The 24634-nt window shown below is 36.1% G+C and overlaps 6 protein-coding genes across 11 annotated transcripts; 3 read left to right on the top strand and 3 right to left on the bottom strand.

Annotated features, from left to right (window-relative positions):
* Window positions 1–1486: 1486 nt before the first annotated feature.
* Window positions 1487–4055, top strand: LOC104704082 (phosphatidylinositol 4-kinase gamma 2). Its single transcript, XM_010420210.3, has 2 exons — window positions 1487–3402; window positions 3489–4055. The coding sequence occupies exons 1-2, from the start codon at window positions 2092–2094 to the stop codon at window positions 3864–3866; spliced, it is 1689 nt and encodes a 562-aa protein (XP_010418512.2). The 5' UTR covers window positions 1487–2091; the 3' UTR covers window positions 3867–4055.
* Window positions 4056–4563: 508 nt separating this feature from the next.
* Window positions 4564–6008, top strand: LOC104704081 (uncharacterized). Its single transcript, XM_010420209.3, has one exon. It carries the CDS (start codon window positions 4818–4820, stop codon window positions 5856–5858), a length of 1041 nt encoding a protein of 346 aa, XP_010418511.1. The 5' UTR covers window positions 4564–4817; the 3' UTR covers window positions 5859–6008.
* Window positions 6009–6745: 737 nt separating this feature from the next.
* On the bottom strand, window positions 6746–9644 carry LOC104704080 (UDP-glucose 4-epimerase 4). 2 transcript variants are annotated; one of them, XR_015561523.1, is made up of 9 exons: window positions 9311–9607; window positions 9037–9086; window positions 8625–8760; window positions 8430–8531; window positions 8096–8323; window positions 7627–7957; window positions 7440–7522; window positions 7250–7341; window positions 6746–7143 (listed from the first exon to the last, which is right to left on the bottom strand). XR_015561523.1 is itself a non-coding variant. In XM_010420208.3 (9 exons), the coding sequence occupies exons 1-9, from the start codon at window positions 9491–9493 to the stop codon at window positions 7050–7052; spliced, it is 1047 nt and encodes a 348-aa protein (XP_010418510.1). In that variant the 5' UTR covers window positions 9494–9644; the 3' UTR covers window positions 6746–7049. The 2 variants fall into 2 exon arrangements, 1 of the variants encoding a protein (XP_010418510.1); XM_010420208.3 differs by having other exon boundaries at window positions 7627–7705; window positions 9311–9644.
* Window positions 9645–9770: 126 nt separating this feature from the next.
* LOC104704079 (uncharacterized) lies at window positions 9771–13683 on the bottom strand. Of its 5 annotated transcripts, none has more exons than XR_015561522.1 (13): window positions 12840–13683; window positions 12598–12749; window positions 12433–12510; window positions 12262–12341; window positions 11934–12040; window positions 11430–11846; window positions 11235–11342; window positions 11084–11151; window positions 10900–10987; window positions 10736–10828; window positions 10592–10645; window positions 10339–10428; window positions 9771–10004 (listed from the first exon to the last, which is right to left on the bottom strand). XR_015561522.1 is itself a non-coding variant. In XM_010420207.3 (13 exons), the coding sequence occupies exons 1-12, from the start codon at window positions 13246–13248 to the stop codon at window positions 10366–10368; spliced, it is 1674 nt and encodes a 557-aa protein (XP_010418509.1). In that variant the 5' UTR covers window positions 13249–13683; the 3' UTR covers window positions 9771–10004; window positions 10339–10365. The 5 variants fall into 5 exon arrangements, 2 of the variants coding, with proteins under 2 accessions (XP_010418509.1, XP_087313820.1); XR_015561521.1 differs by having other exon boundaries at window positions 10736–10807; XR_754267.3 differs by having other exon boundaries at window positions 11934–12018.
* Window positions 13684–13942: 259 nt separating this feature from the next.
* On the top strand, window positions 13943–16538 carry LOC147942021 (uncharacterized). Its single transcript, XM_087457693.1, has 5 exons — window positions 13943–14293; window positions 14503–14675; window positions 14785–15393; window positions 15495–15551; window positions 15665–16538. Exons 3-5 carry the CDS (start codon window positions 15205–15207, stop codon window positions 16307–16309), a joined length of 891 nt encoding a protein of 296 aa, XP_087313819.1. The 5' UTR covers window positions 13943–14293; window positions 14503–14675; window positions 14785–15204; the 3' UTR covers window positions 16310–16538.
* Window positions 16539–20419: 3881 nt separating this feature from the next.
* Window positions 20420–21186, bottom strand: LOC104704078 (uncharacterized). Its single transcript, XM_010420205.3, has one exon. The coding sequence runs from the start codon at window positions 20986–20988 to the stop codon at window positions 20635–20637; it is 354 nt and encodes a 117-aa protein (XP_010418507.2). The 5' UTR covers window positions 20989–21186; the 3' UTR covers window positions 20420–20634.
* Window positions 21187–24634: the final 3448 nt, after the last annotated feature.

Below are 24634 nucleotides of genomic sequence, written 5' to 3'. Positions count from 1 at the left end.
TATACTGTCAGATTAAAGCCACCGGCCATACTAGACATTTTCAACAACTCATTTATATTAATGAATTAATTTAGGGAAGCTTTAGATGCTGCTACTATTTGGTTTTAAAAAATCGAATTATATTTAAGTTTTTAATGAAATTTAATTTAGATATTAACTGGTTAAACTTGGTCATGTGTCAGACTAGAGAATTTGGACACAACTAAGTAAACCGATAATTTTGAGGATTTTTTTTGAAGGATAAGAAATATAAGCAAAGGATATATAGATGCATGAACTGGTAATGGAATCTTGTCGAAAGAAACGTTATGTATCTTTAAATATATTTTTTATTAATGTTATGATGACTCACTTTCCTTTGAACCTTCTTTCGTGGTACATACAATACAAAAATTGTTGTTGTAACGTTCACCATTACTAATTGAAAAAAAATCCTATAAAAGTTGTTATTATACTTATATACATATATCATAATATACTAAACTATTTAAATATTATTTGTGAATTGTGATTCATGGTGATATATTTTCATAGAGAATTAGCATGTCATTATGTTACTGGTGTATACAATAATAATTTAAAGCTATAAGTTGAAAGAAAATTACGTTTAATTTCTTGAATGGTTGAACTTAAACAGGACTCGTTTTATTTTAGTTGATATTGATAAAAACAGGAGGAGGGTTCTACGAACCTAGCGGCTACATTACATGACTCATTAGTCATATAAAACTATGTATTTAGATACTTTATTAAAATGATACTATTGAGTACTGTATAAAACTATGTAATGAAATGATGATTTAGGCTTTTGAGACATGATTTTATTTTATTTTTTTGGTAGAGGAAAGAGAGGACCCCATCCATGTGCAACGGCAATAATCTCGGTTTTCCAGACCAGTTCAAGTTTCCCTAACAAAAAAATTTAAAATGTTTCCAGTTGATTAATTTATAAATGTGTCGCCGTCTCTAACTCTAAATCCCATCTATTTTTTAAAAGAAATTAATCAATCACTTTAATGAATGAATGTTTTTTTTAGATTTTTTTTTTTGTGTTTCCTTACAAAGAATGACACGTGGCAAGATATTATTTGCAAGAATGACTCACGATAACGTCGTCGGTAGCCTGCAAACCCCAAAAGCCACGTCAATATTCCCGTTAATTCGATGACGGCATCATCACCACGTTACATCCGTTAATCAGATAAGAACGGATTCATTAATAATATTATACTATTATCTTAAAATTTTTTTTGGTAAAGTACTATTATCTTAAAAATTGTAAAATGGTACTTGGTTAAACACTAACATATCTTAGAAGTTAAGATAACACATATCAATTCACAATTTGCGCGTATTAATTTTGAGATATTTAAAACTAAAAAGAACTAAAAAGGAATTTCATTTATATAGAATACATATATTTTTTTTTTTAAAAGGTAAAGGGAATATTATCATTATTGGAAGGGCTTTAATTTAAAAAAAGGTCGTGAATGTGAAAAAATTAACAGCGTTAATGATAAAATGCAAAAAAAAAAAAAAAAAAAAAAAAAAAACCGAAAAAAAGGCTAAAGGAAGGAAGGAGGGAGGGAGCGCGTCTTACTCTATTTAAAGAAACAGCTCTCCCAAAGGCTTCTATTGATCCAAAAATCTTCTCTTTGATCCTTCCGTAGATTTTGTTTCTCAAGAATTATTAAAAAAAAAAAAAACTCATATATCGATCCGAAGATCCATTTCGAGAAATTGGTGGGCTTTTGTTGGTTTCTATTAATCTTCGTTTCCGATTTAGATCGTTTCTGGAATATTTTTTTTTTTTTCAGTTGAGACTCATCATGAGTTTACTATAGATAGAGGTTCGTCCTTGTTTGTTTGTTTCTTTCTGTCTGCTTTTTAGGGTTTGATTTTAGTTTTTTTTTTTTTTTGGTTTGTTGGGTTTTTGGATCTTCCGAAATCGATTTTTGTTCCATGGAAGGGTGTCTCTTGTTGATACACCCGTACGAGTAGTAGAAGAAGAAAGATCTATGATTTAGAGAGAGAGAGAGAGAGAGAGCTATTTTAGGGTTTTTGATTTAGAGAATTTTCAAAAGATAGGAAATGTCAGTTGCTGATGTTGCTTTGAGTCCGATTCATAGAGGAGGAGGAGGATCGGGTTTTGCTTTTGCTCACCAACAACATTCAAAGCAGCACTACTACTCTGTCAACTCTGTTTTGGTCTTCCTTAGCATCTCTGGTTCTACTACGATGCCTATGCTCATCTTGGAGTCTGATTCCATCGCCGAGGTCAAACTTAGGATCCAGACTTGTAATGGTTTTAGGGTTAAAAGACAGAAACTTGTTTTCAGTGGTCGAGAGCTCGCTAGGAACGCCTCACGCGTCAAGGACTACGGTGTCACTGGTGGTAGTGTCTTGCATTTGGTCCTTAAGCTCTATGACCCTTTGCTTGTCACTGTCATCTCCACTTGCGGCAAGTTCTTTCAGTTTCATGTCGATCGTCGTAGGAATGTTGGTTATTTGAAGAAACGGATCTCTAAAGAGGGCAAAGGGTTTCCTGACGTTGATGATCAGGAGATCTTGTTTCAAGGGGAGAAGCTTGATGACAGCAGAATCATTGGTGGGATTTGCAAAGATGGCAGCAACTCTGTCATCCATTTGCTTGTTAAGAAATCCCTGAAAGAAGCTTTTTATCTTCCCGCTCCTGTGATAAGAGAAGAAGATGCTTCTTCTGGTAAAAAACACGTCTTTTTAGAGCTTGTTGTTCTTAACCCTGATGTGGAATTACCTAAGGTCCTCGAGGAGATGATTGACCGCACGGTTGATGGGTTGAACAAAGGTAATCCACCTGTGAGATCAGCTGAAGGAACGGGAGGGACCTATCTGATGCAGGATTCTTCAGGTCTCAACTATGTATCTGTCTTCAAGCCCATGGATGAGGAGCCAATGGCTGTTAACAATCCTCAGCAGCTTCCCGTGTCATCAGATGGTCAGGGATTGAAGAGAGGAACTAGGGTAGGAGAAGGGGCAACTAGAGAAGTTGCAGCTTACTTATTAGATCATCCAAAAAGCGGCCCGAGATCTGTGTCTAGACAAGTTATGGGTTTTGCTGGTGTGCCGCCAACTGCAATGGTCAGAAGCTCTCACAGAGTGTATAATTATCCAAAGGGATTTGACGGTTCTGTTTCAAATGATGCCAAAGTTGGTTCTTTGCAAATGTTCATGAAGAACAATGGAAGCTGCGAAGACATTGGCCCTGGAGCTTTTCCTGTTGAAGAAGTGCATAAAATCTGTGCCTTTGACATAAGAATGGCAAATGCAGATCGACATGCTGGAAACATATTGACCGGGAAAACTGAAGAAGGAAAAACTGTTCTAATTCCCATCGATCATGGCTATTGTTTGCCCGAGAATGTAAGTTCTCTCTTCACAACTTTATTCAACATTGATCCCTCCAATATATGTACAAGTAGAACTGATTTATTGAAATGTGTTTGCAGTTTGAAGATTGCACATTTGAGTGGCTTTACTGGCCGCAAGCCAAACTCCCGTTTTCTGCAGACACTCTTGACTACATTAAGTCTCTAGATTCCGAACAAGACATCGCGCTTCTGCAACACCATGGCTGGAATGTACCTGAAGCTGTCTCACGCACACTACATATCTCCACGATGCTGCTGAAGGAAGGCGCTGAGAGAAACCTAACGCCGTATCAAATAGGAAGCATAATGTGCAGAGAAACGGTGAACAAAGACTCGGCGATTGAAGAGATAGTGAGAGAAGCTCATAACTCGGTGTTGCCTGGGTCGAGTGAGGCTACGTTTCTTGAAGCAGTCTCTGTGGCCATGGATCGTCGCTTGGACGAGCTAACTAAGTAACCCTTTTAAAAGTACATAATCAAGTTGGTTTTAATGGTATGTATGTATGTATGTAATGTATCTATTATGTTGAGAAAAACGTTGATAGGCTCTTCTTGGATAATTTTTTTCTTCCATGAAAGAAGCCCTTTGAACTCTTGTGTTTTTTTCCCTAAACCATAAATAAAACGTTGCTGTTTTTTGTTTGTATCGTCGTCAATTGTGCTGTGTGGTGTGGTATTGGAGGAGGAGGAGGATGCACAAAGTAAGGAACCTATCTATCTACGGGCATTTGTGTCATTTTCTCTCTAGTGATATTTTCTTTTGCAAGTTGGATCCAACCGAAGTTACATAATTTGGCTGTGTGCTCTCTGAATTCATGAGTCATGGAGTCTGACTTGTGTAAATTTTTGTCTTCCCATTACATTACATTATAGGCTTCCAATTAAAGAGCAAATCTCACTTAAAATGGACTTTAGACAATCTCACCCACTACATGTTGAAAAATATTCATACACATAAAAGAAAAGAAAAAAAAGAGTAAATCATGTGACTTTGGAAATCTTTTCAAATTAAAATACTAAATGACAAAAAACATTCTTGAGTGATGCAATAAGCTGAAGAATGAAATTAATCAACCAGTCTATTTCACTTGTCAAAATGGATCTAAATCTACATTATATTTTGCTGTTTCAAATATCTTCCCAAATTTACTCGGACACTTTTATAATGAATGTTTTGGGCTGAGTAACTCTTTTACCAAAATGAGAATATGTAAATGAAGAAGGAAAGGGCTTTTAATGATGTTTTGATTCATTGGTTGTCCTTAAAAAAAAAAAATACATAATAATAAATGCTCTCGAAGCACTCTCTACAGTCTCTACTCCACGTCTCCACCACTCTCTCACTCACTCACCCTCTGCTTCAACCCTATCTATCCTCGTCGTTTCCAAACACTCTCCGATCTCGGCAATGACCAAGCCACACGGTCGTCGCCGTTCTTCCAGCCGAACAAATCTAGCTTCTTGCGCCGTCGCCACCGTCTTCTTGCTCATCTTACTCGTCGTCCTCCTTGTCGTTTACTTAACAGTCTTCAAACCAAAAGACCCCAAGATCTCCGTTAACGCCGTCCAACTCCCGTCGTTCGCCGTCTCCAACAACACAGCTAACTTCACCTTCTCTCAGTACGTCGCCGTTCGAAACCCCAACCGTGCCGTGTTCTCTCATTACGACAGCTCTATTCAGCTCCTTTACTCGGGTAATCAAGTCGGGTTTATGTTCATACCCGCTGGTAAAATTGATTCGGGTCGGATTCAATACATGGCCGCCACTTTCACCGTCCAATCTTTCCCTATTTCTCCTCCTTCCTCCTCCGCAATCTCCACCGTCTCCGCCGCCGTTGTTCCAGATTCGCCGGTAATGCCTGGTCCTCCGGATTTCACCGTCTCTCCGAGAAACCCAGAGACGCCGGATTTACCGGGAAACCCCGATTTACCGGGAAATCCAGAAACGCCGGATTTTCCTGGGAATCCGGGTCCTCCGAGTATTCCGAGGAATCCAGGCTCGCCGCAGTTTCCGGGGAACCCAGGAGCTCCAGTTTTACCGAGGAATCCAGGCTCGCCGGAGTTTCCAGGAAATGCTCCGATAATTCCGGGTACTCCGGCGTTTCCGAGAAACCCAAATCCACCGGTTTTTCCAGGGAATCCCGGGTCGGGTAACCCGAGAAATATGGGTCCACCGGGTTTTCCAGGAACTGAAGCTCCACCGGGGTTTCCGGGTACGCCGGGAGGATTCGGCGGGGGAGGAACGGGGCCAACACTAGGAGATGGATATGCGAATCCGGGTTTCGGGTATGGGAATCGGGTCGGACCAACGATGGAGATAGAGTCGAAGATGGAGTTAGCGGGTCGGGTCAAAGTACTGCACGTGTTCACACATCACGTGGTTGCTAAATCGGATTGTCGGGTCACCGTCTCTATTGCCGATGGATCCGTCTTGGGCTTCCATTGCTAATTTTTTTTTTTTTTTTTTTTTGCCCTTTTAAAAAAAAAATAGTTTTTGTCCCTTTTCCACTAATTTTGTTGCTCCTTTTATGTTTAAGGAAATTAATTAGAAATTGTAAAAATTTATTTTTTTCTCCTAAAAAAGAGTAAGTTCATAGTACTGTAGTTTTTGTTTTGATGCTGTTGCTTAGTTTTATTAGTGTTCTTTTTAAAGCTATATTATGATCACACGTTCTCTCCATCAATTGAGCCCAAAAATGCTGATGTGTGTTCCTGAGAATATGGCCGAACCTTTTATTTCTTTTTTAGTTTTGTACTTAAGTTGATTGTGGGAGCATAAGCATATGGGTTTTACTTACGTACCATTGAAAGATCTGTATTCCATTTCCAAAAGGTCTGTTTTTGTAAAGTAAAAGTGAAACTCATTGCATATCTTTGGATATAAAGAAAAAGTATTGAAATGTTTATTGGAAAATTTGATTTAAAAGGACATTTTTTCTTCAATTTGTCCCATTATATCTCTGAATTATGCAAATCATATATATTTTTAAAATTAAGTTCTAATATGTTTAGAAAACGTACAAAATCGATTTTGTTAAAGGTTTTTCATCATTTTTGTCACATCATTGGTGAAGCTCCCACTATCCTTGAGATTTGTGAATTTTCTTCAATTATCTTTTGTCCTTTTTTTCTTTGTAATTTTCTTCATTTCAATAGTTTACAGTTTACAAGTGAAGATTGTTTGTCTACTGCAATTGTGTAATTGGGCTTTTTCCCCCTCTGCTCATTATCAAAAGAAGACGTTACTCGCCCTTATTAGCTGATGAATAAGGACAAATTGAAATGCAGAGGTATTAATTCATATTTAAAATACTTGAAATAGCATACAAAAACCCATATGAAAAAGAATTGAATTCAATTCCTAAATAATACAAATATAATCCCATGAAAGATAATTTCCTAAGAGAGATAATACAAACCCAATAAACAAAAGAATACGCTCAAGTTAAACCTATGCGTGTATATATAAATATGAATTACAAAAGGAGAAGGCAGATATATATGATATGAATAGAGAAGTAAGTTCTCCCTCACTGTGTTTGTTTTGGCATCAGAGCTAAAACCTGAGTAGTCTGTAACTGTAACATAAAAGATGAGACCCAAAAATAGAAAGAATGGGATATTGGATTTAGTGCTTTTGTTAAGTTGTGTCTGATGAAGAACCGTAACCAAAAGGATTGTTACTTGCCCAGTTCCATTGGTCCCTACACATTTCTTCGATTCCAAAATTTGCCCTGTCCACAGATTTTGATTTTCTTCTGTATTAGAGACTTGAGCAAAAAAAAAGGGTCCATGATACTGTGCTTAAATATAAAGGATTCGTTGGGTCTCTTTACTTACTTCCAGTTTAGTTCCCGTTCAGCTTTTTCTGTTGACGCATAGACGGTTTCTGCATCACCTGGTCTCCTTCCAACCTTCACCAGTGGGATTTTCTGTACGCATTATTTTCAAACTATCAAGTCCACACACATGCGTAAATGCGTACACATTTATGATTTTGTAAAGGGAGACACAGAAATGATCTTCTTACCATTCCAGAAGCTTTTTCAAATGCATCAACCATCTCCAACACTGTTGTTCCTTTTCCGGTTCCCAGGTTGTATACCTCACAACCTAGAACAACAGCCAAGTCAAACACCTGAGCTTGTTTGTATACATAAGCGGATATGCACTGTCACGAAAATTTGGTATTTATTAAGAAAAGAAAAAAAGCCTACCTATTTCAGTATCGTCTAACTTTTGAAGCGCACATATATGGCCATCTGCTAGATCAACGACATGAATATAGTCTCGTACCTGAAACAGAAAAGGACCGATAAGATCAATATAACTCATCACACCAAGGAATAAAAGCAAGATTATTCCATCACAAAGTATCGGGTCAAGTTGAAGTCGTCAACTTAGGAAGGAAATTAATTCTCATGATATTACTTTAACTATTGAAGCAAAGGAAAGTGAACTTATCAAAAGATCACGACACTTAAAGAGTTCTAGTGATGACTCAAATCCGTCCAGTGCCACTCATCTAGGATATGGAGCAAACAATTCCTTGGATTCCCAACCCATGGACCAAAAGTCAAGATTTATGTGGAAGAGTGACAAGAAGCAGGTCTATGTGAGAGCGATGCAGGGATACAAAGGACAGTAAAAAATGCAGGATTTTGTATAAGGATGTGAGAGTCTTACGCCGGTGCCATCTTTAGTGGTGTAGTCGGTTCCATAAATTTTTAGGTTAGGCAGCCTCCCAACAACGACTTGCTGGACGTAAGGCATGAGATTATTTGGAATTCCACAAGGATCCTCGCCAATGCGACCGCTAGGGTGAGCTCCAACAGGGTTAAAGTACCTCAACATTATGATTCTCCATCCAGGATCACCACGTTGTACATCACGGCAAATGTCCTCGATGAACAGCTACATACATAATGGGAAACATTTCAGGATATATAAATACCAATCAACTCTACAAAAAAAAAAAAAAGAAAAGCTTTCAGCTTCAGCATCGAAAACTACCGAGTACCTTTGTCCGTCCATAAGGGCTCATCCCAGACAGGGAAGACTCTTCTGTACAAGGAACCTCCTTTGGCCAGCCATACACAGTAGCGGATGAAGAAAACACAAGCTGATTTAGATCAATGACAAAAGGTTAAATCATATTTCACATACATAAGGAAAACCAAAAAAAAAACTGTAATACAGAACAAAAGGGGATTACTTTTTTACAACCGTGAGCAGCCATTACTTCCAAAAGTGTGATAGTCCCAATCAAGTTATTGTTATAATACAGAAGCGGCTTCGCCACGCTCTCGCCGACTGCTTTCATTCCAGCAAAATGCATTACTGCATCGAACCTACATTACAAACAAAAGAGGGATATAAGTCACATTTCTGGAGGATTAGAAAATGGAAACACAAAGCATTTCTCATTTTGATCAGATCCTAGCACGAAACATACAAAACTAAATTCTCTGTTATAAGATTCTCTCGTGCTAGGCTATTCGGATCTTAAGGCTCTCTATTAAGAACACGAAATCAAAGTCAAAGTTCACGAGATTTAAGAGTTGGAACATGTGTTTGCCTGGAAATGAGTAAATCAGTAAGAAGAAATAACTAAAAAAAAAACTCACTTTGATTCTGAGAAAACTTTCTCAAGTGCGGGTTTATCACGAAGGTCCACCTGCAGGTATATATAAGATTCATCAGCCATCTCAATTTGCCAAAAGAAAAATCTCAGATTACCAAAAGATAATGTCGAGCACAATTCGATCCAGCAATTGAATACGACTAGAAGATCAACATAACTTCCCAAATCAAGCATCGTAAGCAAATCGAGATACAAAAAAAAAAACCTCTCGGAATGGAATAATGATGATCCCACATAGAAGAAAAAGATGAACAAACCTGGTGGACGGTGAGATTTTGACCATGATCTCCGGCGAGCTCCTTGACGCGTTGGATCGAAACGAGAGAGGAATTGTCGAGGTTGTCAATGACAACGGTGCTGTAGCCGCCGAGAAGAAGCTGAAGAACCGTGTGACTTCCGATGTAACCAGCACCGCCCGTAACCAGAATATTCCCAACCATCGAAGCTCCAAGAGGCGCGATGAAGAGAGAGAGAGAGAGAGAGAGAGAATCAAAAAGAGAAGCTTCCCTGGAAAAAATACTAACTATCCTTTCTTCTTCTTCTTCTTCTTGTGTGTTTTTCGGAATAAAAAGAGGAGTGGAGAAGAGAAGACACGTGGCTTTTTCATTATTTTGTTAACCTTATTATTATTATTATTATTATTAATACTTCAATTAATTTAAATGTCACAATTCTCTGGAGAAAGTGTCACTTTGCGTGTTTAGCAACTACTAATAATTTAATTCACAAAGGCTTTGCATTTAAAAAAAAAAAAAATTAAGATTACAAAGGGACATGAAACAATCCCTAAGCGTATATTAAAAAAAAGGAAACTATATTTAAAGAAACTAATAATTTCGGTGATTATTAAACTACTACTAGTATATTTATTACATGACAAATGTACCGAAATTAACTAATAGCGACCGACAAAAGAAACTTAACTTTTAGCGATGCTCCAGAGTTTTTGACCTGTACCAAATGATCAGCATTTCCATTATTACTTAAACCAATTATAAAATTTTCAAAAAAAGTATTCATTTTTACAGTGCAAAAAATTCCCAATGCAGCTCTGGAGAAAGAAAAAGATTCTTAAAAAAAAAAGTTAACTAAAATTTAATAAATATTGCAAGTAAAGATGTTAATGCCAGAACATTCGTCCACATTTTTCATATCATTGACGAATCTACGTTGCAGTTTTGACAGCAGACATTTTCAATGTCATGCATATGCCCGCCGAAAGATTGATTATTGCTTTTATATGATTGTGATAATTTTGATGTATAATGTATGATGGTTAACTAACCCGGTTTGTTGACAGAGGGGTGTGTGTTTAAGGTTGAGAGCTGAGTAGTCTCTCGGCCTCGTCATTTGCTTCAGCCTGTATTTTCCATTTCTGCATTACAAACATATAGACCAAAGTAATTGTTAAATAGGACACAAACTTGTTGCAAGTATGTGTATATCTATGCTTGTGTTGTCCAAACTGATAACTGGAAACTTGCAGGAAAAAAGATGTACACAATTCAATGTACATGGAGTTTCCAAAACTAAAATACCTCTTCAAGGTTTTCGAGTTCCATGATCTGCTCTATCTGTTGAGCAATGTTTTCCTGTGGAAACAATGGGGTTCTAATCATCAGTCTTCAGATTCGATCACATCAGGTTCTTAACTAAACTCTTCGAAATACGAAATAACTCACAGTATTGTTCACTTCCTCGGCTGCAAGAACATCAGTGTCCATTTCCACCTCGATCTCAATCATTGAAGATATCTAAACGTATAAGAAATCGAGCTGAAAGATTAAAACCAGGAGATCAAGTGAGATTTGTGAATATCTAAAATGGTTTTGTTTCGTTTTCTTACTTTGGCATAACTATCGATCAGCTCAATCTTTCCCTTTATGGAGTTCTCTAGACTTTCTCGTACCTTCTTTACTCTTGTTCTTCGAGTACTATATTTGCGTGAGATACACATTTTATTATGATAGATCTCGTTGTGTTAACAATTTCCCAGATGATGAGGTTCAAATGATCTGAGAGGGTCATACCGGTAAGCTGGCTCTCCTACTGCTAAAATTTTGTTCTCGAGCTGGCACATTCGAGCCAACATCCACACCTAATGGACACAACAAAGTTTTAGTAGTGTGTTTGATTACATATTGCGGGTTTCAAAAGGTATGGATAAACGAGACTTGGTACCTCTTTCTCAACTGCTTCCTTTAGATCTCTAATGCGGCGCTGGAGCACATCATACTGAGACAAGAGTTGCTGCTTGATACCAACCACATCTACTGTCCGTTCAGGGAGCTGAAACCGTGCAAGGGAATATGAGATTCAAACCAAAGAGACTAAGACATGTTCACTTGATACAGTTCACATGTTAGAGAATATAACCTGATTTAGCTGAGGAAGGACAAAAGAATTTACGGTTACTCCAACTGCTAGTGATGTAACAGCAGCAACTGAGAGTAATTGAGGCAAACTGGGATTAATAATACCAGAAGCAGCATCTCCCGTAGCCAAAACAGCAAGAAGGGGTATTATAAACGATGGTTGCAAGATCTTATCTCCATCTTGTAAAGGAGGCCTTAGCAAGAGTGACTCTCGTCCATCCTTGTGCTTTGTGAGGCTCATAGGTTCCCCAGGGTAAAACTTTGGAGCTTTGGGGCTAAATTTGAAAGGTCCCACTTGTCTGTAAACATTAGAAGGAGCAGCAGAGGCAACTGTCACTCTTTCTCCCTCTTGCGCAGGGAGTTCGGCTGTCTCAGTGGCAAACCGGTGCGTTCGGGCTGTACCGGAAGGAGTTCGTACCTGAAATCCAATGCAATGGTAACAATATCTGATGTACCAAAATCAAAATTACGCTGAAAATGAAAATGTGTTAGCAATGGCAATTACCACAATAGAGTGCACCGAAGATGTGATCTTGTTCTTCTTTATCTGGATTAGTCTGAGCCCTTTCTCCCAGAGAGGAATGTCCTTGCTGCGTTCGGCAGATGTAGCTCCTTAGAGAAAGTGAATATCCCAGCATCAACACCACACGCATCTCAATTTGTTTTACAGGTCAAATTAACAAACAAAAACCGCTCTCACACCCAACAAAATCTAAATCTAGAAACATATTAAAAGAAATACTAAAGCGTACTCTAAACAAACATATTAAAAGAAATCTAAATCTAAACCTAGAGGTAGGCAACAAAGAAGAGAAATACTAAAGAGTACTAACCCGAGCTCTTCTGATTCAATGCTGGTTATGTCACCAGAGAAAAGCTCGTACTGGTAACGGCAATTAGCGCAAGATGCAATCTAGAAACATAGACAGCACAAATCATCAAGTTATTCTAAAAAAAAAGATATACTGAGCACAAACAATCAATTAGATTGGGTCAGTCATTACCTGAACTCCATGCTGGGGTTGTGCAACAGCAATGGCAATCAAACAGGTGGGACATCTCACAATTTTACCAAAGGGAACCTAAGATCACATTAATTAATTAAGTTGAGACTAACTAATTTCAAGAGTGTCCTAAGAAACTGTTAAAAGGTGTTGTTGCATAGTAACCTCCTCAGCAGGGGAGATTCCAACACGGCAAATATCTCCGATGATCCTTAGAGAATCAGAAACCCTTAAGGAAGCAGCAAGACTATTAACCAACATCGTGTAGACCTCAACGTCAGGCCTTGACCATCTCCATCGATCAATTTCACTTCCACCTGTGCAAAAACAAAAACATATATAATCAATCCTAAATTTGCTCAATCAATCACAGAAACTCCTACTCTTGATGAATGAGATGAGAGAACCTAAATCGAAACTCGCTCGCATGGCGTAGAAGATCGACAAGGCAAGATCAACATTGCCGCGACTGACAGCAGCGGAGATTATCGAACGGCAATCTTCAAGCTCAACGATTCCGCCGCGATTTGACCCGAATCGTTCAGAAATCATCTCGAGCGCTTCATCCGCATCTCCAACGGCGGATACGCTGCTCAGAAGCTCGTCGTCGAGAATAGAAGACGAAACATCGGCTGCGGCGGAGCTGAAACTGTCTCTGCTCCGGTCTCCATAAGACGAGAATAGAATTTGTCGCTGTATACGACCGATATTCGCCGGTTTGAAGAACAGAGAGCGGAGAAGAGGGTGAGTGTCGTCGTGGAGGTTAGGGATGCGATTGATTCGGGAGAAGACGGAGGAAACTACACGAAGACTCATTGATTAAAAGCGGAAGAGAAAGTCACCGGCGAAGAAGACGGAGGAGCATCGGTTCGGTGGTGGTTCTCTCGGAGATGAGGAACGAGAGGCTATGAAAGAGGGAAGAAGAAACCAACAACGGTCTCTAATGATATTGTTTTTTACTTTCTTCTATCTATTGCTTCGGTTGATCTTGCGCCGTTGATTTTTCGATCTTCTAACCCAAAAAAAAAACAATCCGACGGCGGTTGAGCTTGAGAGATATATTAGTAAGTCACAAAATTAATAATTAAATGTATAACCCCGTGCCTCTCGCATGCGAAGCGAGCGCTCTACCATATGAGCTACACCCCCGAATCATGTTTATTGTCAAGGATGTATTCAATTATAACTTGGAAAACCAAAAACATCTTCACAAAGCAGTAGAATATTAAACATTAAATTTCGTAAACGTATGAAAGAAAAAAGAAAAAGGAAAAAAAAAAAAGTAGAGACATTTGTTTTTTTCCGAGGTAGTCTCTTTCCATATTTGTGTAATTTTGTTGTGTATACCACACAATTCTCCAATTTGCAAAACGATCTGGGCTTACTAGTTTGGGCTCCATAAGTATGGGCCGAAATTGCTAACTTTTTTTGTCTTTGTTTTTTTTGACATCAATCTAACTTGGTTAAATTTGTTTGTTATCCGGAAAAGAAAAGAAAAACTCAAAACGATAGTAACAGAAAAGTGAGATACAGTTTTTTGAGTCATACTTTTTTAGTAGAGAGAGAGAGAGAGAGAGAGCTTAGAAGCACACTAAGCAACCATGGCGGGAATGGTCGATACGCAGAATTAGCTTCTCCCTTTTCTTTTTGTTTCTGATCGGCGAATTCATCTTCTCCGATTAGCGAGTATCTGATCACCATATCAAAACGGTTACTAGAACGAACGAGAAGAAACTGAGATAATTTTCCCCTACTGGAGCTAAGTTGACGAAGAAACAACCATCCATGGCAGGAACAGATGATACACAAGAGAAGATTCGCTCTTTGATCGGAGACTTGAAACATGAAAGATCTCGAAAAGGTAAAGAAAGATCTTTCTTGCTTCTTTTTTGTCTCAGGATTTCGTAAGAGAACAATATATCTAATTGTGAAGATCGGTGTGAAAATTCAATTATAAGATGATCGGAATGAAATGTTGGTGGAATTTAGGGTTTAAGATTGATTCTGAGTGATTCGGATTGATCACATTGTTCTGATATTGTTTCTGTTGGTGATTTTTGGTCGTCAAAGTGCAAAAGTGTGTTGAATTGAAGAATCGTGTGAAAGATCGCGAATCGGGATTAGAATATGTGGATGCTACTCTTGAACGTCTTAGGTCTTTAAACCAAGTAGCGGAGGAGGAAGATACTACTACGACTAACGTCAACGAGTCTTCAAGCGGTGCTACAATCCAGTGTCCTGAGGTCAGTTTCCAATTTCGTTAAATGAGTTGGAAGTGGATGCTTAGAATTTTCTTTGGGTTGTTTTATCCTGAGCGCGCGTTTTGAGCTTGGAAATTGTACCTTTCTTCAGGCGAGGATTGCTCTTTACAACGAAAAAAGGATTCTTCTTCTTCCGGATGAAATTTCTAATCTTGAAAGTGAAATACATGCTCGTCAGGTATCACATATGGATGCTCTTTTTAAATGCTGTTTATATAAAATTTCGTGCTAATGGTTGATGACTATTAATGTTTCGATGCTTGCCAAAACAGGTCAAGGAAGCACTGGTCAGGTTCAAATTTCATTTGGCTTTTTTGTTTCTTGTTTATGATCTAACATAGATCAATTTATATTCTTTCTTTCTTCTTCTCTTTGCTGATGCAGAGATCAATTTCTTTACAAAGTCCTTCAACCAAAGAAGGAAGCAAAAACTTTTATTAATGATAAGCTGTCTGATGTGAATTCTCAAAAGCAAAATGAGCTGCTAACATCCAAGAAGAATTTAGAGTTTATGGAGAAGCAACTGGATGAGTTTGTTGAAGAGAAGGCAGAAATGGAGAACCAACAGCATGCTCTGGTTGAACAGTACGAAGTACTCACAAATAAGAATATACTTTTGGAGAAAAAATTGGAAGAACAAAAGAGGGACAACCAATATCTTACCACAAAGCGTGATGAACTCCAAGGACTTTTCAGTAAGGTAAGTAAATAAATAGAATAGGAAACTCAATATATACATTGCGAAAGGCACGGATTGTGATATTCAACAGTAAACTCAATATACTTTCTTTTCTCACTTAGAATAAACAGAGAAACCGTTGGAACTATGAGACAGCAGCAGAGTTTCGAAAGGAGGAGGTATACAATATGACCTTGAATACGTACTGTTTATCATTTGCTTATAGCTCGTTGAATAGGTCATATGTTGTTTAGGTACTACTATCCAATGCAATCATTTTTTTTATTTTCAGGTGGCATACCACATAAAGAATTGGGAAGATGAGCAGAAAACCTTAATTGCAAATGAGAGAAAGAACTGGGAAGAAGAGAAGGAATGCTTACTGAGGGAGAAGGATCCCATAGATGGTTCTATATTACAAACAATGGTGAATAAATTACCAAATTGGCTGAAGAGTACTGTAGCCCCCAAAGGCATCTTGACAAGAGATGAGTTGGGGGTGATGATGGGTGCATTAGTAGCCATCACTGCTTACGTGGTTACATATGCTAATGAAAGCGTGAAGATAACTGCTATCGGTGCATTTGCTTCACTATGCGGTATAGTCATTGGGAAGGTATTCAACAATGTCGTCACTTACATCTCCATGGATAAAGAAGCCGAGGTGGAGCCAAGCTTGAAGAAAGCTGCTAATTCTATACCATGGATAATTATAGGAGGAGTAGTCCCTCTTTTCTGCGGATTGATACAGGATTATTGGACAAGATTTATTGTTACAGCCAGCTTAGCCTTAGCGATGAAGATAACCTTTGCTTGCATATGGACCGCTTCTTATGGAGTCAGCAAGTGCAGAGCTATGTGTGTGGTTGTGGTAGGAGTCATTGGTACCGGTTTGGCAGCAGGTGTTCCCCACGTCGTCAAGATGATAGCAAAGTGAAGGAACATGAAGACTCAAATCTGTTTCTTGAACAAGGTTGAAATTCGTTTGTTTGTTTGTGTAGTTTTATTGTAGTTGACTCTATAAATATAGTGTGTGAGTATTTTCAAGAAGATAGTAAGAGACAATAGTTACTTGTATGTGAAAGAAAATTTTTGAGCAGAATAAGCTCAAGTGGATCAAATGGTGCTCAAGTAGTAGGTACATGATGTTATGTTTCAGTTGCTAAGTGTTGACTGTTAACAAGAGGTTGATTTAACAACTTAAGATAACAAGAGAGTCGGAACAAAGAGAAACAGGGTTACACATTACTATATATACATCCGAGCAACAAGGGTTAACAGTCAACACTTTAAAAACACATCCGACATCCCTCTTCTTTAAAAACACAGTCATCTTGTTCACATTACTATACATCCGAGCAACTTTTTAATCTGAAATCACGTGACTCAGCTATAAAATTACACATTCGTGTGTTTTTATAACCAACATAAAATTGTTCAAGTATAAGGAACTGGTTAACAAGTGAAATGTGAAAAAAACTAGTGATATCTAAATTTGCTCTTGGAAGTAAAATATATGTGGACACCGACAAGAATGGCAGCTAATCAACAGTAAAATTTGATGAAAAGGTAAAAAAGAGACATGTACATAGAACCAAAAGATAAGGCAATAGCAGAACACAAAATCAGAGACTTATTCATCCCAAAATTATGCGAAACATTTTTGTCGGGGAAGATGCTTACTATTGTGTATATGATTCTGATTGAGTGATTTCCACATAATGTATGTATCCATTCTTCCAGTGTCTAGTTCCGCTTCGAGTCATTTGGTTCTTTAAAAAAATAAAATAAAAAGTGTAAATTCGCTCACTAACTTTATTTTTATTTTTTTGTGAATCATTCAATGAGCAAGGGTAATTATGTTTATTAGTAGTATATATCTTCAATTTTAGAAGATATAGTAAAGATTTTGTTCATAATTATCTGTTTAAGTCAATGAGATGTAAATGTCTACAAATTAAATATTGTTTTTAAACTTTTCGTTATTAAGTGTATATATATATATATATTTACAGGATATTGTAAATGATATATATTAAAACAATAGAATTCCATAATCCCACTCACATAAGGAAAATATTTAGCTGGAAAAAAAAGTAAGGAAAATAATTTAAAGTTATCCGTTAAATATTGACGTCTACTTACTTTCACATCTTGTTACATGTTGATGCTTTTGGTGGTTAAAAATAAGGGAAAAAACAATAGGAGTAAGAAATTTTGTATATATACTGTACGTCGCCTTACAAGTTAAAAATTGCTTTAGTTATTCATATTGTTTCAGTAATGGGATCTATGGCACCTCCTCCCTTCGACGACCGGCGTGATGATATAATAGAGCTTTCAAGCTCTTTAATGGTCTTGATCCTTTTTTTTATGAACATTTGTATAATCATGACTATCATGTTTTTGGATTGGTTGACTAATGATTATTTTGAGAAGGAACATCACCGCTTACATGATATCGAACTCGGGAGGTTGCCTGCGGGGGAGATGATCCAGGAAATATCAGATGATGACAGCGACTGATTGATTTCTGGAGACCCATGCATGGGAGTTTAAATAAAAGATGTATACTAAGTTCAATATTGTTACATTCTAAGTTTTACTTTTAGTCATCGTTGATCGACTTATTATAATGCACCTCCTTTTTTAAAAATTTGATTGTTGTCAACATTAATTGTCGGTCGTTCGTCCATGGTTGGGAATGATGAACTTGTGCTCGACTCGAGGTGATGGATCTTAATTAAGTTCATAGTTGGATATTTTTCTTCAAATTATCACACAAAATACTAAAACCAAAAATCCATCAATATCGCAGGACTTGTTTTTATTGATTTCTTTACGCTGAAGAAAACCACGTAAGAACTGATTCTTACTATGTAAGGTACTAGTAATACGATAAATTGACCATTAATGAATCATTCCATTTCGCAACGAATTGCCCATGGTAAGGGAATTGAAGGTCACAAAATTGTTGAAGCTAAACATCCTAAAGAGAGATATCAGCGTTAGGTCCATTAATTGCCGGCTTGTGATTAGGGTTCCTTTCTTCTTTGATCATTATGGCCGCCGGAGATATAGGGTGGTACGTAGTTATCCAATAGTTAACTAACTTTTCCTAATCTATATGTAACTCAAAAAATTATGTAAAAATAAGAGAAAAAAAAAAAACTCTAATTCTATATTGTGTCAACGGCTAACCTAGTTAGGAGTCAGCCGCTAGCTCCTCTACTTATATATATCGTTTGTATAGCTACTCTACTTACAAAGACTTTCCCAGTTACTCTTATATATTCATTAAATCGAGAAGTCCTCTCCTCTCGCAAACACCATGGATGCATCACGATATGAAGAAACCGTAATAGTTTTGTTCAGGGTAATGGTGGTGATGTCCATGATTGTTATCCTTTTCGGCTCTTGTCTTTGTTTTAAATTTTGCTCACGGAAGTCTACTCAGAAAGATGAAGATATTGTGCACCTCACTTTTTAGCCCATGGAGCTTGAATTCTAATGACGATCAAGACAAAGCGCAAAGTTAGCGATGAAGATAAATTATCTTGTAGTCATCTTAATATTCTCTATAAACTTCTTTTTTCCCCTTAAATTATTATTATGGGATTTGCTTCAATATTAATTAATCTGTCTCTTATCTTCTGAATTGAAGACCTATCAGATTTACAATAAAGATATTGTGGTTACGTATTTTATTTATCTTTTTGGAGACGATTATCTTCAGAAATTACATATAATTATATATATATATATGTATCAAGCCGTATTCATCATGTAATCGGATTACAACCAAGACTTAACAACAATACATATATATATAATATATGCAAGATCATTCTCTTTTTATAGGTGAAAATTAACTCAAAGCTCTAGTTAAATATTATCACATTACCTAATTTACCTTGTTAGTGGATCGCTATCTAGCTTAACCATGCAAGATGATGGTGACCACCTCTCCTCAGAAGAAACGTTAAAATTTATGTATGCGATGATCGGAGCCATATTCCTTTACCTTGTCCTTTTGGGCAGCATACTATTTTATTATCTTCGTAAGTGGCTATCCCTTCATAAACCCTCATATACTACTCTAAGAACCGACGAGACGATCAGCGACCATGATGTGGACAAGGGATCAATCATCGTCAATCGAGTTTGAAGTCTTTATTATGGTATTTAGTTTGTTCTTAAATCATTGGATTTGGTTCAATTTGTTCCTTCATTATATTTTGCTTTTGTGTCTTTACTCTTTCTATAAGAAATAATTAATCACTTTTAGTGAAATTCCTTTATTATGTTTTGTTGATCTATCTCTCTCTATCTGACATGAATATTTTAATCAAGTAACCTTGTGTTAGTTTTTTTCTTTTTTTCTTTTCATACATGCATATTCTCTCCGGATCTTGTATCCACAAATTAAAATCTAATAGGCACGATCGATCTCAAGTGATCAACTGATCATGATTACAAGAGGATGTACCCTAAGAAACTGAAAACCCCAAAGCACGAATGGCTCTTGGCAACGATTTAAACCGCAATTACAATTTATGAAATAAAATAAGAATAATTAAACTAATTGAAACACCTATAAACTAAGAAATAAAAACTGACGACAATAGGAAAAAACATGCCTTCTTCTAGGTCCGAGTATTACTAGTTTGTATCGCTGATCTTCGCTGATATGCCTCGTATAAGTCGTGGTCGTCGTTTTTGGTATAAGTCTTGGCATGTTGGAGGAGGAAGAGGCAGCCACAAAGGAAAAGAAAAATAACTATTAGGAAGAAGATCATCGCCGAAAACACAAATATCAACCGTATGTCGATCCATTCCAATGATCCCTTAGGTTGATACTCCATCAAGGTTTGTTAATTATGCCACAAACACTATGGTCATGAGCTCCATCAATTGTGTGTGTTTAATTTGTATATGTAGTATTGATTTATCATGATCAGCGGGTACGAGTCCTAATTATTTGGTGATAAGGATTCTTATTCCTTAAATTATCCAGTTATTAATAAATAAATAAAATGCGTAATAGTTTGTCAAAACATATATACGGAATATATATGGTACGAGATCGATCTCAAACTTTTCTAACAAAAATAAAAATATCTATCTAAAACTGTGATAAGCAAAAATGCTATATAGTTCCGATCATCGTGATATAAAACAATGCTCTAGAAGGCTAGAACCAATATATGATGACTATCATGATCAAACTCATTTCCATCATAGATCACATCTTTAGCATCTTCATGATCTATCCATTTCCTGGACTTCTGGACACTCCACGATGCTCTCTAAAGACGGTTCCCATGCCATCGACGATGATAGTGATGACAATGATGAAGCTCTTAAGATCCTCTTCTCTAGCTCTACCATAACATCTCTGGTAATCTTCAAGTTTCCATCATGATTCCTATTCATCTCAAGCAAAAACATGTCCAATTCATGTCTACTAAGCACTATCTTCACCTTCATCCCACCATGACCATCTTCACTATCACCACCATCAAGTTTGAAGGACTCTTTTGCACTTTCTCTAACCTCTATCTTTCCTTCTTCCCCTTGATCTCCTCGCACCCATCTCTCCATGCAATTGCCCATTGACACCAAAACAAAATATGACAAATCTCAAGAAAAGAAAAAAAAAAAAATCACAGATTTGCTTCTCTTTTTCTTTGAAAATAAGTGATTGACATGAGTGTGAAAACACATGTATATATAGAGAAGGTAAAATTATTTAATATCAATCAAATCTTTTTAATACTGATTTGTCCTGTCAAAAGCTTTTGAAAATTCCCAACGACTCTCATGATTTATTCGGAGTGAAAATGACATATTTGAAAATGTAGTAAAGAATATGAGTATACGTTAAAACTTTATGAATCATTTTGCATATGGTGTCTAAATTTTTTTTGCTTTTAATTAATAATTAATCAACACACCATCTGAAGTATAGTATTCTTTTTCTAGTTCAATCAAATGGTTAATAGAAATATTTAAATACATAATACGAGCTTTAGAGTTTAGAGTATATATATGTATTATATGAATGTAGTTGCATAAAAAGACAACCGTTAGGTTAACGTCGACATCAACCGTTCGGAACCTATTGCCCGACAGTGTCACGGACACAATGCAAAGACTTTTGAGAAGCGGCTAATAAATTAACATTATAACAATATATAGTTTTACAAATCTTACTATTATTATTTTTTTGAACCAAAACGAAAAATTGATTATAAAACCACACTATGCAATACTAAAATATTTCGAAATCAGAGACTTTGTTTTTGTTTTGTTATATGATTTTGTTTTCGTCAATACAAATTTCCGATTCACGTGCTTAGACCAAATGTGAACACGAATATATCCTTACCTGCACCAGCACTGATCATTATAAGAAATTTCATGATTCGTTTCTTTTGTACCAGTAGGAATTGACGATACGAATTGCATTTTATAAATTCAAAGTTTCGGTTGTTCATCTTAATTCCTAGTAGATGACAAAATAATTTCTTGTTTTATTTTACACAAAAAAATACTAGTATAAGTATCACATTCACCGGAAATTAATGAAATGTCGGGAGACAAGTGCCAGATTTTAGGTATGACTTTCATTACATTATAGTGTAAATTAATAGCCTGATGTCATACATATCGTGAATACTACTATATACCATATTTAAGAAATCTTAGTTTTAGATTTGATTATCAAACTTCAAACATAACATGCGCTACATTTCTCTTTTAGCTTAGGTTTTTAATTCATCTCCGATTTTGTTAGGTATATATGATGTTCAGTTTACAGATTACCATTACTCGGATTCGGTTTAGTTGGAATTGGAAACTATAAACTGGGTCAAGTACATATACCAAATCACCCCTAGTTGCTTGGTTTAGTGTAAATTGGTTTGACTTATACAACCGAAACTGAAAAACCAACCTTAGTATCATCAATTTGGTTCGGTTTGACGGCAGAAAATGTAAGTTGCATTTTCAAGCTGGACACAGCGCATACCGACATGGCGACATACGTAAACGTATCCAAAGCCGCGACCGTATTACCGCTCTGACCAATTAAGTGAATCTTATGGGCTGCAATGTAATCTTTGGGCCTAAACTAAAGCCTACATTGTGAAATATCAATGACCCATACAATGGTGTAAACTGGCACAACATTATTGAGATTGATTGATGTCCTTACTTGATAATTTGTATTTTGTAAAATTGTGGAACTGCTTGTGTGATTCATGTTATTTTTTCGTTCAACTAGTGTATATAGAATGTTAAATTACCTATTCAGTAAATTAGTCTACACTAACAAATAATATTATAAATACATTACTTTTTACGTAATGACTATGTTAATCTGTTATATACATACTTTTCACGATCATACAATTTTACAATTTAATGGTTGCAAATAGTATGACGAGAACTAAAACCTATCCTTTTAAAACAATTGTTGAAAATATATAACATATATTTTATAAAACCGAATGTATTATACACTCGATTTGAAAATATATAACATATATTCTACGTAATTAATGACTATGTTAATCTGTTATATATACATACTTATTTGGCTTTCACGATCATACAATTTTACAATTTAATGGTTGCAAATAGCCAAATAGTATATGACTAGAACTAAAAACTAACCTTTTATATTTAAACTAATTGTTGAAAATATATATAACATGTCTTTTATAAAATCGAGTGTATAACACATGAAAATCAAGATAGACAAATCAAGAACACGTAAATACACGATTTGGTGTCTTTCGTGTTTGTTCGTATAAAGCTTCCAAAATTTCAAAGCTGTTAGTTTTTGAAATGTATCAAAAATTAATTGTTCCCTTATCTTTTTTTTTGGTTTTTGGTTAAAGGATTACCCCCTCCCCTTATGCCTTATCTATAACGACTTGCAGTTGTAGTGTTTGAAAATGTAGCAAGAATCTTAAGGATGTGGTTTGACACATTCAAAAGAATACGACTTTGTTATTTGTTAAAAACAAAAGGCTCAGAAGTTTTCGTGTAGAAGAATTCAAAGTCAACTGTATGAAACTCAGATTAAGACCAAAACGCCAAATAAGCTGTCGTATAATTTTTGGTTGCATTTATTAAATTAAGGAAGTACTTTAATTAGTGACGAAATCAAAACTCTATAATTTTCGTTTAGTCCTTTTCGTACGGACGTCCGTTCTTAATTTAGTTCAAATTTCATTTGCCTTATTACAAACAAGTTTTGATTTGTTGATAACTTTTAACTTGGATATCACTATATAACTAGAACTCTGAACTCTGAACTTGTGTCAGAATAAACATGAAGAACAAATCTATGGATATATTACTAGTTTTCTTGATTAGTCAATAATATACTCAATATATGCTTGTTTATAAAAAGTAACATAGTGACCGTGACTATGTAATGTAATGTAAGGTTTCCATATAAATGGAAATAGAATCGCGCGCACATACACACATTTTAGACATGTAGTTTAGAGGGCGACTAGTTTCATGTATATGGATCAATTGATGTAGAATAAACAATAAAGTAATCTATATAAGAGCGTGGTCCGTCGTTGATTTAAACTTCGATTGCCTTGTTAGGTACGAAGTACAAACTAATCCAAATGCGACGTGACGGAAATAATGAATTAATGATAGTGGCCCCTATCTATAAATTTCGTTACTAACTTTATATCCTGAAATGTTGTCCACGAAAAATGCCAAGAATCTCTATGTAAGTTCGTTATTTTTTTTATGGTTCAACTAACAACTAATGAACATAATGGTGGTGTGGGAACAAATCAGGATTCTTATCAGATGATCATGATACTGGATCTACTTCATAAGGATAAGGATGTGCAAATTTTAAAATACTCATGTTACAACAAAACATATATATATAGTATAAAATTTAAGATCCGTTTAAAAAAAAAAAAAAAAAAAAAAAAAAAAAGACAAAACAATTTAAGAAAGTTATGAAAATAATTAGCCAATGAATAAAATAAAATAGAATTTGTGACAGATTGAAACATAATCTTTAGTTGCATGAATTCATGTCATGTCTCTAGCTATCATATTTTTGTTTTGCTCATACATCTTGAATCTTTAACTAAAAGAAAAATCAGACCAAATGTTTCATTACTTAGTCTCATGCGGCTTCCAGATATTGGCAACATTTTGTCTTAGTTTCATAAATCACAACATGGTCAACAAGGGTTTGGAGTTTGGAGTT

Source organism: Camelina sativa, chromosome 7, assembly GCF_030686135.1.
Source record: "Camelina sativa cultivar CO46 ecotype springtype chromosome 7, ASM3068613v1".
NCBI lineage: Eukaryota > Viridiplantae > Streptophyta > Magnoliopsida > Brassicales > Brassicaceae > Camelina > Camelina sativa.
The sequence above is the reverse complement of the archived record's forward strand: the minus strand, read 5'-3'. Positions and strand labels throughout refer to the sequence as shown.